General features: G+C 42.8%; 1 protein-coding gene across 1 annotated transcript in view; it reads left to right on the top strand.

Annotated features, from left to right (window-relative positions):
• Positions 1 to 20,368, top strand: part of LOC309540531 (mucin-5AC-like) — a 64,099-nt gene that overhangs the window by 7,958 nt on the left and 35,773 nt on the right. The window contains exons 6-24 of the mRNA XM_082237487.1: positions 1,151 to 1,260; positions 1,686 to 1,899; positions 3,261 to 3,386; positions 3,639 to 3,756; positions 5,236 to 5,374; positions 6,129 to 6,239; positions 7,765 to 7,834; positions 8,908 to 9,045; positions 9,144 to 9,308; positions 9,864 to 9,958; positions 12,354 to 12,480; positions 13,252 to 13,507; positions 14,274 to 14,326; positions 14,672 to 14,772; positions 15,718 to 15,869; positions 16,985 to 17,123; positions 17,223 to 17,336; positions 18,313 to 18,492; positions 19,458 to 19,697. Of these exons, the coding sequence (XP_082093613.1) occupies positions 1,151 to 1,260; positions 1,686 to 1,899; positions 3,261 to 3,386; positions 3,639 to 3,756; positions 5,236 to 5,374; positions 6,129 to 6,239; positions 7,765 to 7,834; positions 8,908 to 9,045; positions 9,144 to 9,308; positions 9,864 to 9,958; positions 12,354 to 12,480; positions 13,252 to 13,507; positions 14,274 to 14,326; positions 14,672 to 14,772; positions 15,718 to 15,869; positions 16,985 to 17,123; positions 17,223 to 17,336; positions 18,313 to 18,492; positions 19,458 to 19,697 (2,648 nt within the window). The remainder of the gene's footprint in view (positions 1 to 1,150; positions 1,261 to 1,685; positions 1,900 to 3,260; positions 3,387 to 3,638; positions 3,757 to 5,235; positions 5,375 to 6,128; positions 6,240 to 7,764; positions 7,835 to 8,907; positions 9,046 to 9,143; positions 9,309 to 9,863; positions 9,959 to 12,353; positions 12,481 to 13,251; positions 13,508 to 14,273; positions 14,327 to 14,671; positions 14,773 to 15,717; positions 15,870 to 16,984; positions 17,124 to 17,222; positions 17,337 to 18,312; positions 18,493 to 19,457; positions 19,698 to 20,368) is intronic.

Here is a 20,368-nt window from a genome sequence, read left to right as displayed (position 1 = left end):
TCTGTGGAATTGACAGTCCTCCTGGAAGGGTAGCAAATCTGAAGCTGGGATCCTCACTCACATAGTTGGTTGTTTAAACCAGTGTTTCCCAACAGGTGTTCCGCGGCACACTAGTGTGCCGTGGAACGTTGCCTTGTGTTCCGTGGGAGGGAGGCGGGCGAGTCGGGCGGTGAGAGGTGGGGCGGCGGCGGCGAGCACACGCGGGGCGGCGAGCGAGCGAGCTCCCACATCCCATCGCCGCTCGCTACTGGGCCTGCACTTCCGGGCCTGCCCCAGGAGGTGGGGTTGCGGGCATCACGCCCTTCCCCACGTGAGCGGGGAATCCCATCTCAGCCCCCGCGAGAGCAGGGGAATCCCATCCGGCCACGCCTCCTGGCCAGCCAATCGGCTGGCTGGAGGGGGCGTGGCTTGCCCTATTTAGGGCCGGAGCGGAGGGGGCTCGCCCTCTCTTCTCCGGCTAGCCCCATCGCCGCTCGCTACTGGGCCTGCGCATGCTCGGCGAGCACATGCGGGGCGGCAAGCGAGCGAATCCCATCCGCCCCCACATGAGCGGGGAATCCCATCTCAGCCCCCGCGAGAGCAGGGGAATCCCATCCGGCCATGCCTCCTGGCCAGCCAATCAGCTGGCTGGAGGGGGCGTGGCTTGCCCTATTTAGGGCCGGAGCGGAGGGGGTGTGCCGCGAGATTTTTTTCATGAAACAAGTGTGCCTTTGCCCAAAAAAGGTAGGGAAACACTGGTTTAAACATTGCCTTGATCATGCCCATGGAGAAGCGACTTCCATGCAACTAGGGTTCAGAATCATGTGCTGTTCCCATACAGTCAATAGCTCTTTCCCCATTGAGACAGGTGTGTGTTTCAGCCCATGCTGGCCCTTTTCTCTCCCATTGGCTGACAGAGAGCCATGTGATTTGTACAGTTCTCCCAGCTGGTGCTCTGAAGGGTTGTCCCAGCGGGGGGGAGCATCTGGTTTTCCACAAGGTATTTACTGCACATCCCATTGTGCTATAGTGCTTTACTAAGAATAGGGGAAAGAACCATGTGGCTATCCCTCTCAGCATCACATTTGTCAAACTGGAACAAGAACCTCTATGCAAGATACTTTCTCATATGAATCTTTTTGAAGTCATGGGTTGCTGTTTTTCATTACAGGGGCCGAAATAACTACTTTGCAGTTTGGGAATATGCAGAAAATGAATGGGCCGACAGAAGAATGTGAGGATCCTACGCCGGTCTCTCTGAGCAACTGCACTGATGAATTTGTAAGAATTTTTTTGCTTATTCTTACACTTTACATTTGTTTTATTTCCAAAAGGATGCTTAAATCTTAAGGAAGAATTGTAATGGCAGAGAAAATATATTGTTGTTTCCTCAGCTCCTGAAATTAACATTATAAGTTCCTTGTTGCAAGAACCTGATTTCTTTTCCTTGTATTTATGGCGCTTTACAAAGTGCCCTGTGTACTAAATATGTCATTGTCATCTAAGACAGGAATGGGTAAACTTGTCATTCTTCACATGTAGCTGGACTCTCCAACCAGAATGGCCACTGATGAGAAACATTGAGAGCTGGAGCCTGACGACATCCGGAAGGCCACAGATTCCTCATCCCTGATCTAGGATCAGTTAATCACCATTAAAAACAGTCCTTCTTGATAAAAACTTTTTGCTTTTGCTTTTCCATCTAGGAGCTTTGCCAGCATGTACTGACTGGCTCTTCATTCTTTCAATGCAATGCTGTGGTGGGAGTTAATGACTACATTGAGTCTTGTGTACAAGACCTGTGCCTCTGTAAACAAGAAGATATCACCTCCTGTCTCTGCGACACTTTTGCTGAATATTCCCGGCAATGTGCTCATGCTGGTGGGGAACCTCAGAACTGGAGAAGCCCAGACCTGTGCCGTAAGTGTAAATCACAGCTAGTACAACCAAAAGTAGAGTACACACAAAGTTGCATGCTTTCAAAGGTATTAATTAATTAATTAATTAATTAATTAATTAATTGAATTTGTATACTGCCCTATACCTGCAGGTCTCAGGATGAGCACCTGACTAGTGGATGAGCACCAGGCTGTAAGAAGCTGAAGTGTTTCATAGATCCCTATATTGAGTTTGTCCTGCTTATGAATGACTTGCATAAGTGGTGGGAGATAGAGAGATACCTCTAACTTGCAGGTGATAGCTGAGAGAAACTGGAAAAGAAGCAATCTAGAGGACATGGTGACAGCTAGGAGTTATTTGAATGTATCAGAACACTGTGTTTTCAGCAATCAAATGATAAATGCAACTAATTTAGAAGTTTAGATGTTCATCTGCTCATCAACTCTGCTGTTTTGGGCAATGGCGAGTCTGGGAGGTATGATCTGCAGCGCATAGAGGAATGAAGTTATCAGAGATGCCCCAGCTTATATTGCTCCTGCTTTTGAGAGGACCTTTTCCCCACAGTCTTACCACTTGAGTAATAAACTATGAAAGGAGAAAAAGTCCATCAGGCAGATTTGTTCAGAAGGAGATATTAATAAAATGTAACTAATGTCTATTAACCAAATGGTAAATACCATCTAGGCCACCAGGGCCCACAAAAAAGTGGAGGCACATATACCACTGAGCAAATGGCAAGCCACAATACATGCCTGGTTGGTCACATGATGTGCAGGGCCACTCCATTTTGGCTGGAGGGTCAGATCCTACAGTGGCTAACCCTCTGACAGGGCCACTTGGACAGGTCGATGGGGCCTGAATTTCCAGCTGTGGCCTGAATTCCAAAAGTGCAGAATGGCTTCAATTAAAGAATCAGGACCACACTCTTAAGTCTACTTCTGATTCTTCCTTCTGGCACCTTTTGCATTTGATACTTTTTTCTGTCACCTTGCAGGGCAGCAGAAAAGGGCACCAAATTCAAAAAGCGTCAGATTCAAGCCACAGCTTGAAGCTTCCCACACCTAAGACCATATGAAACCAGGCACAGGGGAGCTGGCCAGATTCAGAAGTCAGGTGGGCTGGTGTTCTCCACCACTGCTCTAGCATAATGAAAAAAATCATAAGAATTATAATAGACCCCAGTCAAAGCATTCATCAGTTGTGGTATGTGGCTACAAAAGAAAGCAGGTGCCATTTGGAGTTGCAGCAGAAAAGCATTAAATACAACACACAGAAGGCAGGTCTCTGTTCAAGGCAGAATCACTATAAGGAATTGTTGATTAGCTGAGTGTGCTGTATATATCAAAGGGTAACTGAGTTATAATTAATATCCTTCTTTTCAGCAATGGAATGCTCTTCCAACATGCAGTATCAAGAATGTGAATCACCATGTACAGACACTTGCTCCAACTCTGAAAGATCTCAGCTGTGTGAGGACCACTGTGTGGATGGTTGCTTCTGTCCACCAGGTAAGCTTCCACCTTTGTATCCAACTGTTGTAGCCCTTTACACACTTGCTCAGTAGTAAGCACCACAGATCTTAATGGGGCACTCGCCTCATGGTATTCAAGGCGCAAGCAAGGAAATCTACAAAAAAGGCATGTTGTTTTTAGGAATAGAGATTGTACAATTATAATTTGTGTCAGGGAAGCTGTGCATGTAACCAACTATCATTTAACATCCTTTAACCATTATAATGTTTAAGTTATTTCTTCCTTTAGGAACTGTATATGATGACATTGACAATGCTGGCTGCATCCCCCACGAGCAGTGTTCCTGTGTTTACAATGGAAAATCCTATGCTCCAGGGACAACTTATTCAGACAACTGCCGTTCTTGGTAATTGACAACCTTTAATATGATGAACAAGTACTTTGTGTAGGAATCTAGGCTTGATCCATGATTTCAACATTTTAAAAGCTCTGTCTAAGTATTTGAATGAGTTATTTCTGAACATGATTCCCAATGAAAGTTCAACAGTATTTGTGATAGATTCCTTACCTTGGCTTCTGCCTAGTGCAGGGGTCGGCAACGTGTGGCCCACAAAGACCATTCTACAGGCCCCTGAGCCGACCTTTCAATCGGCAAGCAAAAGGCTCAGTGGTTTACACCACAGCACCACCCACATCCCATTCTGCTACATACCGAGCTGCTATTTGGGCATGACCAAATGAAGCCAGTCTTTTGTACAATTCAATGGGTCAGGATTACCACTGAGATGGTTTAGTAGTGACTTTTCACATCATTAAGCTAAAATTCTGCAGTAACAATAGGATCCTAGGAAACTGCCTTCTGCCAGATTACACTATTTGTTCATCTTGTCTATTGTTATCTACTCTGACTGGCAGGCAGGGATCTTTCCCATTGCATGCTACATCACCCTTTTTACTAGAAATTCCAGGAATTGAATCTGAAACCGTTTGCATGTAAAGTTTGTGCTTCCCACTGAGTTGTGGAGCTCTTCATAGGGAAGAATTCACCATTGCGCTAAGGCACCTTTGGTGGACTACAACTCCCATCATTCCTAGCTACCAGGACCAGAGGTGATGGGAGTTGTGGTCCAACATCTGGGGACTCAAGTTTGAGAAAGGCAATCATTCCATCAGGGCAAGCATTTTGGTCCTTTCCCTACTTCCCCCGCATGCTGTTTCAGGGGTTTTCATGACACCCCCCAACCAAGTTCAGAGGGCACCAGGGGGCATGGCAGGAGGAGAGGAAGGAAAGTCCTATTGGACAAGCAGTCCGTGTGTGGAGCTTCCTCTGCATTAGATGAGTCCGCATTACAGTGGTGCCCCGCAAGACGAATGCCTCGCAAGACGGAAAACCCGCTAGACGAAAGGGTTTTCCGTTTTTCAATGTGCTTCGCAGGACGAATTTCCCTATGGGCTTGCTTCGCAAGACGAAAATGTCTTGCAAGTCTTGAGATTTTTTTTCACTTCCCACCCCCCTTTTCTAAGCCGCTAAGCCTTTAATAGCCTTTTAGCAGCTAATCCGCTAAGCCTTTAATAGCCGCTAAACCGCTAATAGCGCTAATCCGCTAATAGGGTTGCTTTGCAAGACGAAAAAACCACTAGACGAAGATACTCGCGGAACGGATTAATTTCGTCTTGCGAGGCACCACTGTAGATGAGTCCCACGCTTTTAAGCTCCCACATGTTGACTCTTTAAATACAAAGCTGTGCTGGTTCCTACACTTTACAAATGTTTCCACATACACTTCAAAGAATGGAACTAATAATGGAAAATAATATTAGCTAATGTCAGTGCAATATCTTTCCTTAAAATGTATGTTTCTTCTCTTTCTTCCTTTACTTCAAGTTCCTGTATTGGGGGCCAATGGAACTGCATAGAACTCCCATGTCCTGGCATTTGCTCAGTAGAAGGTGGATCACATATCTCCACTTTTGATAAAAAACGTTATAATGTCCATGGAGATTGCGTTTACGTTCTCTCAAAGGCAAGTCGCTTAAGATATACTGTCACTATAATTAGCAAAAATGTCCCCATTACCACAGTGCTATACAGGCACACAAACACACACTAATCCTCTTTCTGGGATTATAAAACCAGTGTAATTGTTCCAGTAGTAAATCCCTTGCTTTGGATATCATGGCACACAGCTTATTCAGTTTTCCTTTACAAGTTTTAAATCCCTCTCACTTCCTTATTGCTTCTACATTATCACACCATTATTTTCCATAAAGCAGTAATGTTTTTTTAGATGTGTAGAAGACACAGACTCAGAAGAGACACCTTTGGGGAAAATTAATAAAGCGGGGGGTGGGGGGCAGAATCTCATTTCAGGAGAATTACATATGATACGACAATGAAACTGAAATAAAGTTGCTCAGGGAGATGCTACACATTCAAATAAAAGGCCCATGAGACAACTAGGAAAGTTTGCTTACATATTTTTAAGAAGCCCAAGACATTCAATATCTATAAAGGGAGGAAGTAGCAGATTTTCCTGTTCAACAGTTTTGATTCAAAATGTCTACTCTCTCATTTAAAACATCCTGAATCAGTTTCCCTAGCTAAAGCAACCATTATAAGAAGTTAAGTCAAATCCTAAAACCAAAATACTTTTGAGTTCAAGGAAGCTAGAACTGTGCATCTGCGATACTTTTTCAGTGCAATCTTAATTTCTAGGCGCTATTGCAGTAAGTTTGCAATGTAGATGGTAATTCTTGGGTGTTGGCTTGCTTTTTTAGTTTTGTGGAGATGATACATTTAGTGTTCTCGGAGAACTCCGCAAATGTGGCCTGACAGAGACTGAGACATGCTTGAAGATGGTTGCCCTCAACATCAATGGAGACCAGACTGTAAGTTTCTAAACCAAAGGATAGAGAACACCTTATAAGCCACAATGCCTTAAGAGACAGGAGTAACTAGTGGGGTGGGTATTCAATTCCATTCACATTTAAAGGCACACCTGGCTAATTCACACTTTCCAAAACTATATGGGGATTTAAACACAGGCACTCTTCAAAATTTGTACTTCTATGAAATTTTCAGTACAGTTCTGTAGCCAAATAATTTGTGCAAAAATGCATAAACTGAAGCTTAAAATACACTTTAAGTACAATTTAAGTGTGCTTAAAAATCGAATTAGTGAAAATAACATGCAAAAATGCATTATAGTAAGAGAAACAGCTTTGCAAAAATGTGTATGTGAGCCAATTTGCATACAAACAAAATTGCATAAAATGTTTGTATTAAAATGCTGATAAATTTTCATGAAGAGTTTTTGTAAAAATGCAAACTGATCTGGAAATGTGGAGAACTAAGCTTGAGACTGGAAAATCTGAGAGAGACCAAAAATGACAGATCCACCCATTCCTAGAATAGAATCTGTATGTAAAGGCAACTTGCTTTTTCTAGCTGATGCCCAGAGTATTAGAGTCTGTATTAGAGTATTAGAGATATAAAGTATCAAATAAATTGCCCTTATGTATTCCTGAAGACAATGGGTCAAATCCAGACAACCAGTGAGTGGAACTGTACTCATGGAAGTGGGAGGTTTTTGTTGATAACCGCAACACCCAAGGAGCTACTCCAGAGAGTTGGAGGACCTCTCAGAAGAACATGGGAAGCAGTACAGGAAGCTGCTAGGGAAAGTAGTAGAAATCATCTCTCCTGACTCTTTTTTGTGAGTAGGACTCTCTGCTGGGATGCCAGCTCCACCATGAAAAGGAGCTCTTCCATGACAATAATCAGCTATGAAAAGGCATTTAGTCCATGAAAAGCAAAATGACTTAGTACTCACAAAAGTTCAATTAGAGAATGACTGCAAAATGTGTTTTAAATTGGTTTCGAAGAATGTCGTTGAAAGAACTATTTGAAAAGGAGGAAGAATGGGGCATGGGGGTGGGATAATCAGTTGAGGTTTCAAATCATAAAAGCCAACACTGTCAACCATATTGTTCAGAACCTTTCATCTTTGTATTTTACCAGTTTATGAAATTATGGTGTAATTTGTGCCCCTTACTGTTCACAGTAATGAATGCACAGAGAGATGGAAAGAATCGGGATTGGATTGATGGAGCATCCTTTGAACTTATTTAGGAACAATATGCTTCTTATGGTTGGCAACCTGCCAAAAGCTTTGCCTTTTTTAACATGCATATTAGATGATAGATGATAGATAGATAGATGTAAAAAGTGTCCGGCCTCAAAATCAACCATTCAAGATTGGTTATATTAATGCTGAACACTCCCTAATTTCACTTATCTGATAGCAGGACCTGCATGTAATAGTTTTTATCCCCCCCATAAAGCTTATTAGAAGAAACAGAAGATGTAATTTATCACCAAACTCATTATTACTCCTTTTCTCTTTGTCACCAGACCATTGTGATCAGTCCTAATGGTGGTGTATTAGTCAACTCGCTCTACACTCAGTTGCCTCTCTCAGCAGGTATGTTGCATGTCAGAAACTTCTGTTTGCCATGGCAGCCTTAAAAGTTTTGAAATCTTAGGGGCAAACTCAGCAGAAGGGCTTGTTACTCCACAAGCTAGCAAGGTTTGATTGGGTTACTATTTTCCCTTTTCCAGTTCTGCTGGGAAAAGAAAGTTGGGTTTGTGTAGAGCAGATGTGAGGAACCTGTGGCCCTCTGAATGTTGCTAGACCACTACTCCCATCAGCCCCAAGAAGCATGGCCAATAGCAGAGTTGTAGTTGTAGTTCAGCAACACTTGGAAGACCAAATGTTCTCCACAACTAATGTAGAGGTTTCCCCTGGAAATGAAGGATTCTCTTACCATCAGCCATGTTTTAATAACATCCAACCACAGCTACTATAATATAATGCATTGTATGTAAGGCAACCTTTGAAAGGAACTTCCAGATTAGATAGCAAGTTTGTTAACCAGGACTCTCCATAATGAGAATATAAACTGCTGCTGTTTACTACAAGGTCCTAAGCTACCTCTGTAGCTGAGACCAGAGTATGTGAAGGACAGCCACCTCCTATAGGAAACTACTTATTAGCTGAGATATATTTTGTGAAAGGTCTTTCACCTGGTGTCCAGAGATTAAGGAGTTGGCTGCCAGAAATAAGCCCTTTTTTGTACCCCATTTATGGGACTGCCTTCTAAAAAATGTCTGGTGCCATCATTATTATCATTCTGGTGCCAGACTATTCTATCATATTCCCCCATCCTTTGATGGTTACGATTTGTTAGATCCATGCCATACATGCCACATTATTGTTTCAGTTCATACCACTTAATCATCAACAAAACTGGGGCAAACGATGATATGGTGGCCAATGTAGATTGGGCTGATGGTTGGGCACAATCTGAAAGTAAACATATAACTGTTTCAACTTGTATCAAACCCTTCACACATCCATCCAGCCCACAGTCACAACATGCCAATGTGCTTGGCTTGCATGAATTGGCCTTCACAAATCTGGTTCTTCTTTTCCTGAGTAATGGGTGGCAGTTGCAACTCTGAATCTCATAAGAATGGTGTCTTCTTTGTCCATAGCTAATGTAACCATATTCAGACCTTCGTCCTTCTTCATCATTGTGCATACAAACGTTGGCCTTCAGCTAGTAATCCAGCTCGTACCCACAATGCAATTGTATATTCATGTGGATCCATCTTTCAAAGGAAGGACTTGTGGTAAGAAGTATTTTAAAGCAAAAAGAAATTTGTGGCATGCCTGGAGGGCAAAGTATTATAAAACTGGACTATAAAACTCTTTGGGGTTTCTTTCAAAGGTCTCTGTGGAAACTTTGACAAGCGCCAGATGGATGACTTCACAGCCATAAGTGGAGTGGTGGAAGGAACAGCATCTGCATTTGCTAACACCTGGAAAACTCAGGCTGCATGTCCCAACATCAAACAAAGTTTTGAGGACCCTTGCACGCTTAGCATTGAAAATGGTAGGCATATTTGAGAATTATAAGCAAGACTCACAAACACTTCAAAATTATAATTCTACCTAGCTCGTGGGGGAAATTAATAGAAATAAACAAATTAGAAGAACTGACTGAAAACAAATATTAATAAATGGGGAAATCAGGGGAAATAAATAACAATAAAACCTTGCAAATCAAGATCCTGTAGCCACAATCTAAACAGAGGAAGTTAGGTATGCCACCCCCCATTGAAATACGGTAAGTGGATGTACACATGGCTACCTCTTTTTTAGACTGTGGCTTGTAAGTTTTGCAAGTAGTCTATAAACTAACAGCCCTAGGCATAATTGGGTATATTGGGTATCTGTAGCATGCACATCTTCAAGATTTAGATCATTTCCTTCCTCAGTCCATGGCTTCAGGAGGTTCAGCAATGAGTGAACAGCAGTGAGTAGAACAAGCATTGTAGCAGCACCAGGATATCCTGTCTAGAGTCAGTGATGTGAGTTGAGCTAAAAGCTGCCATTTGCACCTATAGAAATTCCCAAAACGATATGGATTAATTTCTTCTCTTTGTAGAAAAATATGCCCGGCATTGGTGTGGATTGCTGACTGACTCGGAAGGACCTTTTGCTAAATGTCATGCCTCAGTTAATCCAGCTTCTTATCATACGGTAGGAAGTTATCTGTTACCTCTCACTGAAAACAGTTTATTGGAGGAAGTTGAAAAGTATCTTTGGTTGGGGTAGGCAACCTGGTGTCCTACAGATATTTTGGACTGCAACTCCCACTGTCCATGACAATTGGCCATGCTAGCTGGGACTGGTGGGAATTGTAGTCATAAACATCTGGAGGGCACCATGTTGGTTACCACTAATCTATAAGGAAACATAATGGTGGGACAAGACCAAATGGGTGGGACTAAATGGAAGGTGTCATCAGTATAGGATCCAAGCCATACCATCACATGTTTCAGGGATGAAGCAAGATATGTCATTTCACAGAGAAAAGCAGAAATCAACAACTGGAGAGGGTGAAACTGACAAGGGAGTAGGGGAGCTGAGTGCTGGGCAGTTAACATAGGCCATGCTGAGACAGTGAAATGCTGAGCATAAACAGAATGTCCAGGAGTGAAGACGATGTGAAAGAATTTCAATAGAGCGTCTGGATGTTCTGAAGGCTGGGAGAAAAGCCAGTCAGGATTTGACTAGAAGGCATAGGAGAGTTTAAAGGACTAGTTCACAAGTGCATGCCCATCACTTGATGACTACAGTATCAAATGCTGATTCCATGAGTAAATTGGCCCAGTGGCGGAGGAAGGGGGTGCGGGGGTGTAGGCCTCCCCAGGTGTCATCACTGAGGGGGGTGGCATAATGACAAAAATATGAGTTTTAAAAAAATAAATTGGGCTCATGAAACTTTTTAGTTCAGTCAACAAACGTAACGAAACGCGGCTGGCACTGGGCGCTACACCACGGGGGCCGGCACCTACCACGGGGCCTGCAGCGTGTCTCTCCTGGGAGTGACGTGGTGGCTTGGGCGCCTGCAGGCTCTGTGCTGCCTGAAACGGCAGCGTAGGACTTGCATCTGCCCTCTGCCTCTCCCTCAGCCATCCTACAGCTGAGGGGAAGATGGCAGAGAGGCTCCATAAAGCCCACTCCGCCCCCATGGGTGGCTTGTCCCACCCCCCCAGCTGCAGGACGTGCATGCCGCACCCAGCACCCAAGCGGCTAGCTATGCCGCTGAATGGGCCATCACAAATCAAATACAGTGGTTCCTCGGGTTACATACACTTCAGGTTACAGACTCCGCTAATCCAGAAATATTACCTCGGGTTAAGAACTTTGCTTCAACAGAAATTGTGCTCTGGCGGCGCAGCGGCAGCAGGAGGCTCCATTAGCCAAAGTGGTGCTTAAGGTTAAGAACAGTTTCAGGTTAAGAATAGACCTCTAGAACGAATTAAGTTCTTAACCCGAGGTATCACTGTACCACAGACAATGTTTTCATGCCATTCCATATCACCACACATAAACTTTTCAAAAGAGTCAGTTCACATATTCTCCTCTGTATCATCAACTGATGAGAAATCTAGTGTTGCACATGTATGAGCTCACTGGCTTTAAGATTTCTGTTTCAGATGAATGTCTGAACTCAATGAGTAGTATTCTGTGATAGGTAAAGGTAAAGGGACCCCTGACCATTAGGTCCAGTCATGACCGACTCTGGGGTTGTGGCGCTCATCTCGCTTTATTGGCCGAGGGAGCCGGCGTACAGCTTCCGGGTCATGTGGCCAGCATGACTAAGCTGCTTCTGGCGAACCAGAGCAGTGCACGGAAATGCCGCTTACCTTCCCCCTGGAGCAGTACCTATTTATCTACTTGCACTTTGACATGCTTTCGAACTGCTAGGTGGGCAGGAGCAGGGACCGAGTAACGGGAGCCCACCCCATCATGGGGATTCAAACCACTGACCTTCTGATCAGCAAGTCCTAGGCTCTGTGGTTTAACCGACAGTGCCACCCGCGTCCCAAGTATTCTGTGATAGTCCTACTCAAAGTAGACCCACAGAAGTTAATGGCCATAAGTAACTTGGGTTCATTAATTTCAATGGGTCTAGTCTGAGTAGGAATACTTCCGTCATCTCCTGGATCTAAATATAGATAAATATTTCCCCCTTTTATTCACATACACGCCACATGATACTTCATTTTGATTTGAAGCATAATGCTTATAATCCTGAGTTGCTTGCAAGTAATGTTGATTTCCCTTTCCAGTTATGAACCAAAATGTAAGACTGACAATAGTGAAACTCAGAACTGAAAATCCAATTTGGGTCAGCAATTGTTGTATCGCTAAAATGGCCTGAAGGCACATGATACAATTCTACTGCTGATGCCAAGTACATCGAGCCCCTGCCTGCTAAAGGATGAGAGATGACACTGAATGGGATATGTTAGTTTGAAAAAAAGTTACAAGTGAAATCTAATCTAGTCAAATTGAGAAACGGTAGGAAAAGGATTATTGACTTGGAATGGATTGTTTTTAATAAGAGCATTTTCCTGTTCTCTAGAATTGCATGTTTGACACCTGCAACTGTGAAAGAAGTGAGGATTGCATGTGTGCTGCCCTCTCTTCCTATGTTAGAGCCTGTGCAGCTGAAAAAGTAGAGCTTCCAGGATGGAGGACCAATGTCTGTTGTAAGTCTTCTAAACAGCCGTCTCGGGTCTTAAAATGAAATAACTTTTTGTGCCAATGAATCTTAGCATTTTCCTTGTCTTGCTGGGTTCTCTTAGTGATGGTCTGGAGTAATAGACTTCAGGACGCATCCCCCCCCCCAAAAAAAATCCCATTTTTAAAAATAAAAATAAAAAAGATGGATCTAGTCATGGACATTCATGCCTTGATTTTATCCAGGCTAGGTTTCAGCAATGCACTCTATGTGGAGATGCCTTCCAAAAGCATCCGGGAGCTGCAGATTTCACAATGCAGCAGCCACACTACTATCTGAGATGAATGTATAGAACACATCACTAATACTACTCTAATTTCACTGGCTATCTGCTTCTGGTCTCAATTCCAAGTACTGGTCTTAACCATTAAATTCATAGTCTGGGACCTGGATACCTAAAGGATTGCCCTCACCCATAAGAACCTGCCCTTGCAGGTTCTGCTCTGTGTCTCCTTGATGCTCTGTGGCAGATAGGTACTAGGGACAGAGCATTTTTAGTTGTGGCACCCTCACTATGAAAGGCCCTCCTGAAGGTCTGCCTGGCTTCTGTTTCAGCGGGCATTTAGCTATCTATATAACCACATGTATTCTTCTTTTAGTAATTTAACTTATTATTTTTTAATTCTTTTTTTGTAAACTACTGTGTGTATGTCTGTGTCTTAGGACGAAAAGGCAGGTCACAGAAAAGCTTTCAGTCAATCAATCAATTAATCAAGCTGTTTGTTTTTTCTCTTTCCAGCCAGATACACCACTTCATGCCCCAAATCCCTGAATTACAGCTATTCCATCAGTTCTTGTCAACCTACCTGCCGATCTCTGAGTGAACCTGATGTTACCTGCAATGTCAAATTTGTCCCAGTTGATGGATGCACCTGTGAAAGTGGAACCTACATGGATGATTATGGAAAATGTGTACCTGCTAACAAATGCCCATGCTATTACAAAGGATCGTCAATACTCTCCGGTGAAGTGCTCCATGACGTTGGTGTTTTGTGGTAAGAGGATTCAAGCTGCTGCCTTTAACTTTTTAGTACAGCCTTCACCAACCTGGTGCCCTCCAAATGTTAGGGACTACAACTCATGGCAAAGCTCTTCTAGCATTATCAGAATACATGACTAAGTAGTGCCGGTATCTGGAATGATTGCATTTTGTCCCAGATTCTTTTATCGCTACCTAACTAATTTCCCCTCCATATCTTATAAGTAAATAGACCAAAATGCCTAAATACATAAAGAGCAACAGAATTTGGAAAAACATCCAAATTAGTGACCTGTATGGTCCCATTTTCAGATTCTAAAAAAGGTAAAGGTAAAGGTACCCCTGCCCGTACGGGCCAGTCTTGACAGACTCTAGGGTTGTGCGCTCACCTTACTCAATAGGCCAGGAGCCAGCGCTGTCCGCAGACACTTCCAGGTCATGTAGCCAGCGTGACAAGCTGCATCTGGCGAGCCAGCGCAGCACACAGAACGCCGTTTACCTTCCTGCTGGTAAGCGGTCCCTATTTATCTACTTGCACCCGGGGGAGCTTTCGAACTGCTAGGTTGGCAGGCGCTGGGACCGAACGACGGGAGCGCACCCCGCCGCGGGGATTCAATTTCAGATTCTAAATATCCCTAAATCACCGGTATTTCTGGAGTAAACCCAACTGCTCTACTCTGTATCGGGCACAACTACAGACTCACAACTTGAAGGCTCCAAGTTTTAAGCACAACCAGAAAGTGAATGCAAAAGGAAACCTAATTCCTCTTTCTTTTACATAGCACATGCAGCCAAGGAAAGTTGAACTGCATTGGTGATGGGGACACAAAACAGGGTAAGGAGAATATACCTATATATGTAAAATATGTTATATATACTTACTTTCCATCTTGGAAAGTTGCAGACAATTGGGCTGTGTTCCTTATTTTGTTAAAAGCCTTTTATATTGTAGATGGCTACAAATTGACAACTGGGCACAATTATTAAATATTCACTGGAAAACCATATTCATTAAAAGTTTCAAGTTAATACGGGCTTCATAGTTAATTACGTATATAATAGTTCCACAAACCATAGTAGACTTCTGTTCAAAAGGTTTGTTTGAGGTCTTCCTGTTCTGTGGTACCCATGCCTGTCCTTTCATCTCTTACACATTTTCTCTCTCTTTTTGCCCTGCTAGTCTGTGTTGCCCCCATGGTCTACTTTAACTGCAGAAATGCCACTGCAGGCCAAACTGGAGCTGAATGCCAGAAAAGCTGTCAGACTCTTGATATGCACTGTGTAAGTATGCAGGACCGGATGATATTTTAAGAGACTGTGCTATCAATCAGAATGTCCTTTGCTTTTGTCACAAGCTTATTATCTGACCTTAGACAAGGCACTCTCCTGTCCTCACCCTCTTCCCCATCTAGAGTAGGGCGTGAGGGATCTCAGGATGTTAGCTGAACAGAGCCCTCCCAGCCTCCGTATCCTCAGGCCTCTTTTCAGCCCATTCCCCTCCCTGGTCCTGCTTTGTGTCCTCAAGTGCTTTTGCCTTGCTTTTGTTTGGAATGTGTTTTGAACTGTGACAAATGCCTATTGCTTGTCTGGATGAAGGATGGAAGATGGAGAAGTGTGTGAACCTCTGCCTTTTGCATGATCAGAATGTAGACTACTGTACATAAGGTTAGGGTTACATCTGTTGCTCCATTCACATTTACCTCTGACCCAACCTACCACTGGCATGAAAATCCTGGAAGGTTGTCAACAAGAAAGGTGGACCTCAGACTGAAAACATTCTCTATCCCTGAGCTGCAGGATTATAATGCATATATTGGAACTTTGCATAATTTCTTACTTATTTCATTAAATATACATACCACTAAATTAAACACACCCACATCCACCTACAAGTGGTTTACAAAAAAAGCAGGGGATAAGCATGGGATCTTCCATTCTCTTTAGTGTCAGGGAAGGAACAGTCTTCACATGCACCAGCATCAAAGTTAAGTGGACCAGCCACTGCTCATTCAAACCTTAATGTTTACACTGGAGACCACCTTGCAAATTGGGGCTCCTGGGTATGCACAAGAGCTGTGTCAGTTCACAATTTAACAAGCATAGGCTTTCACCCACTTGAATTCCCACAGCCTACAGTCTTTTGATCCAGTGCTGTTTTAGTGGACTAATTCAATTGTTATCAGCATTATTCTCTCTTCTGAAGTAATGCTTTCTTGGCTTTTACAGTATAGCACACAGTGTGTCTCTGGCTGCATGTGCCCTGCTGGGCTGGTGTCAGATGGTAAAGGGGGCTGCATCGCTATGGAAGAGTGTCCATGCATTCACAATGATGCCACATATCAACCAGGAGAGAAGATTAAAGTCAACTGTAACACCTGGTAAGGACTTCTTAAAGAAAATGCCTCTTGTTACCATCAACTTATATGTTCCTAAAATAACCAACACAAAAATATAAATAATTATCAGGTTGAATAACAGGTGGGCAGATATACATAGGGTCATTTCACGTATTATGCATGTACACCAGAGTTTACTCTCTAATGTACACCTATGTATACTATAAATAACTAAAGAAAGAAATACCTAAAAATATTATGTGGCTATGACATTTTTTTATTAATAAATGTGTATTCTATTTGTCAAATTAAATTTTCCAGGGTGACTTATGTAAAATCCACATACAACAAACAACATCATGAAAGGCAGCAGATAAAAGCATAATTAAAAACAGTCAATTCAGACTTTAAAGTTCGTTAAAAGGCCATAGACAACAAAGTGGCCCTCATCTGTTGCCAAAGAAACATAGTAGCATGGGCACCAGCTAAACCACTCTGGCTGTTCCTTAGATGGGCTGTGACCACTGAACAAGCTTCCTTCCTGGTCACCCCCTGCCACACCCCAAGTCTGTGGGCACACCTAGAAGAAAGCTTCTGATGGTAACTTTTGTGCATTGACGGGCTGATGTGGGGGTGAATGAGCCAAGTAACCAAATACAGCTGGATAGGAGGAACTTCATATCCTCATTAGCACAATGATACATTATACACACAGTCACACCCATACATCTTGCTTATTTCTGAACAAATCAGGAAAGTGTTCTAAGGGAGGTCTGGGCTTTTATAAGGCACCTGCTTGGCCATTGTGAGAACAGATGCTGGGCAGGAGGGGCCATTGGCCTCATCCAGCAGACTCTTCTTAGGCTCCCCTGAGGCTAGTCCACAATATGGTACAGTGAACTTGTAACGTTCATGAGTGGCCTGTGAAAGAACTTACATAGCTCATTTCTTTTAATTCCCATCTTTCTGATGTTTTACAGGTTGTAAGAAATAACGCAGCTTCCCTTGCTCTCCCCTCCCCTCTCCACACATTGCCTATGATTAATTTAAGAGAGAAGTCATTTAAGCCTGTGTTAAAGGAATACATGCCAGCTTATATCTGTGCAAACCAAGGAATCACTTTAAAATGCTCTGTTTTCTCCCTTCTTCTCCCTCAGCGTATGTAAGAACAGGATGTGGGAATGCACCAAGGACAGATGCCTAGGTACCTGTGCTGTTTATGGAGATGGGCATTATATCACCTTTGACGACAAGCGTTACATTTTCAATGGGAAATGTGAATATACACTAGTTCAGGTACTGAGCAATTTGTCTTGGCCTTATGAATGGAGAATTAAGCTGAATACACCACAGAATGAAGTCATCTCTTCCCTTATTTCACCCTCCCCTTCTTAGGATCACTGTGGACAGAACAACTCTGCCCCCGGAACATTCCGAGTCATCACCGAAAATGTTCCCTGTGGTACTACTGGAACCACTTGCTCAAAATCTATTAAAGTCTTCTTTGGGGTGAGTAGCGTTACCAGTACTATTAGGGAACCGTATCAGGGTTTAGCATGAGATGATTTAATCTGCATACTAGGTTCCAAACAAGCAACTAAGTGAGGCAAGGAGGTGAACTGGAAAGAGAAAGTGAGGGCAGGAGAAGAGACTTCTATCCTCTCACCACCTACAGCCCCCCCTCCCTCCTGCTAGTCTTGCACCTACTGAGCCTCTCACCTTCAGGCAAAGCCAGCACCAGCAGTTGAGAGCAGCACAGATAAGGCCACTGCTACAATTGTTTTAACTGTTTTTAATTTGTGTGGTTTGTTGTTGTTTGTTTGTTTTTACTGAGTAAGGGGAGATGCGTTTGAAAATAGAGGAGATTGAGGAGTGCCCCAATCAGAGTGGTTCAGGATACGGGCAAGGTATAATGTGGGAGGCGGGGCAGACCGGGTAAGGGGCACATGTCACAGGCAGTTAGTGACTGTGCCATGTGCCAGCCCCTTCTCCAACCTGGGTAATTGTGGTTGTCATATCAGCCAGCCCTCGATTCTGCAGGCACTATTGCTGAATGCCAGGTCAGCTCTGAACAAGACCTTCCTCATCCCTGGTCTGATTATGAATGAGGAGGCCAATCTGTTCTGCATCACTGAGACCTAGGTGGGTGAGCAGGGTGGAGTTGGACTCTCACACACCAGTACTTGGTGCAGCATCAGGGCAGACTTGAGGGTCGCTGAGGGGAAGTTGCTCTGGTCTGTAGAAATTCTCTCTCTCTCGGCTTTCTGAGCAGTTGGAGGTGGGTGGCATCTAGAGTGTGTGATCCTGGCACTGGGCAACCAGGACAGATTAGGAGTTCTGGCTTACCACCCACCTCACTGCCCAACAGTCTCCCTGCCTGAATTTTCTGCAACACATTATACGTAGGGTTGATGGATGATGAACTCCGGTTTTTGTTTTTGAACATTGTAATGACTTTCCCCCATTATTTATTTTGCTCCCCCAGAACTATGATCTGATCCTCAGTGAGGAGCGCCATGAATTAATACAAAGGGGTGATGGAGGCCAAGTACCTTACAAGATTCGCTACATGGGCATGTATTTGGTTATTGAAGCAAACAATGGGCTGATCCTTTTATGGGATAAGAAAACCAGCGTATTTATCAAATTACGTGATGATTTCAAGGTGATGCACTTTTTACAAGAATAGTGCCTCTTACATTTTAAGTTTAAATGTGCATAATTTAGATGCAAATCCCACTCATTTCCATAACAATTATTTCAATTGTAAGTGTGCTTAGAGTCACACCTTAAGAGCTGATTTTCAAGACAGAAACCATGGGGAGGTCCTCTGAAATAGCCTCTGCAAAAAGGATGGTTCATAAGGGAAACTACTTCATATGCCTTGTCTCTTTGGTATATATTGGTTCCTGACATGACTGGCTTTCATGTAACTGCCTCCACCGGGATTATTTGAAGATGACATGGGGCATATCAAACAAACAGGGCTATTCCACAGGGAGCTGCTGCCGCATGGAAGAAGTTGCAAACAGCCTCTGCTTGACATCCATATTGTATAAAGTACCATTAGTAAACAGGTATATGATTCTGATTTAGATGAGTATCTGTTTGCAATCTTACCTTGCAAGCATCTACTTTTTAACTGACCCAGAAAACACCATGTTTTGATAAGGAGACCAAATATAATAGTTCTGTTATCATTTCAAAATATGAGCAATGTTTGAACATTTCAATGAATTTTATACCAATGCAGTATATTTTCAATATATGTCTGCTGCCCTTTTGATCAGCATATGGCAATAAGATGGAGAAGTTATGAAGTTATGAATAGACAATAACTTGTAGATTAACAATAACTGAGAAATCGAACACAATATAAAATTCTTTCTTTTTGTGTATTTTTGAACAAATGCAAAATAATCTTCATAGGAAGGAAAGAAAAAACAAATCTCTTACCTCTAGGCACACATGGCTTGTGTTTTCTAAATGCAACAAATAATGATAGTTTCCTGTAATAAGAGATGGCAGCGTGTTAATTAACCAAATGGGAGAAAATAAAAAATTAAGTTGGGCTAAGAGGTTCATGCAATTTATCTGTAACTCAAGTGTTTTCATTGCTTCTTTGTGCAGGGTCAGGTCTGTGGTTTATGTGGGAACTATGATGGCAATGGAATGAATGACTTCACTACCCGGAGTCAGTCTGTAGTAAGTGATGTGCTGGAGTTTGGTAATAGTTGGAAGGTGTCTCCCACATGTCCTGAAGCCAAATGCACAAAGGATCCTTGCTTCAAGAACCCTTACAGGAAGTCCTGGGCACAGAAGCAATGCAGCATCATCAACAGCAAGGCCTTTGCTGCCTGCCACTCTCAGGTATACCTTGCGGCAGAACTATCTTGAAGTCTAGAATTTTTCAGGTGTTCACCACAATTCCTGAGCAATTACAAGTCTATAATTATACATGTGGTGGTTTCATGGATTTCAACAGTCCATTACAGAAGGCACGTAACACCCTACAGGATGTCACCAACTCTGAAGACTGTCTAGCAGCACCTTTAAGTAGTGCCTTTAACAACCCTCTACTATGTGTCCCACTGCTGTCATATTCTAGATTTTGGAGTGTGTTCAGTGTAAATGTTTATCACTAGATCCTGTTTCTAATGCTTTGGATTGTGAAGAAGCCATTTAGAAAAATACTAATAAGAAGAATTCAGGCTAAGTCAAGACAGACCATTCAGAAAATTAGCTTATGCTGATATCTTTTCTTCCTGTTTTAAAGGGAAGTCCCTAACTGACTGTTATGACCCAATTTATTGCCTTCTTTTTTAAAAATTATATTTATTAAGTTTTCAAAGGAAAAAAGTTACATAAGTAAAAAAAAAAATAGACGAAAAGACAACAATAGAAATAAAAAAGGGGAAAAAAGAAAAATACAAAATACAGAAAAAGATAAAAAACATTTAAAAAAGAAAAAAAACATCAATCTTTCCATATCATATATTCATATCCTTACTTCCCTGACCTCCTCACACCTCCCTTTTTGT

This window comes from Podarcis vaucheri (genome assembly GCF_965113315.1).
Source record: "Podarcis vaucheri genome assembly, chromosome: 1".
NCBI classification, from domain to species: Eukaryota; Metazoa; Chordata; class Lepidosauria; order Squamata; family Lacertidae; genus Podarcis; species Podarcis vaucheri.
This window is presented reverse-complemented; position numbering and strand designations above follow the sequence as displayed.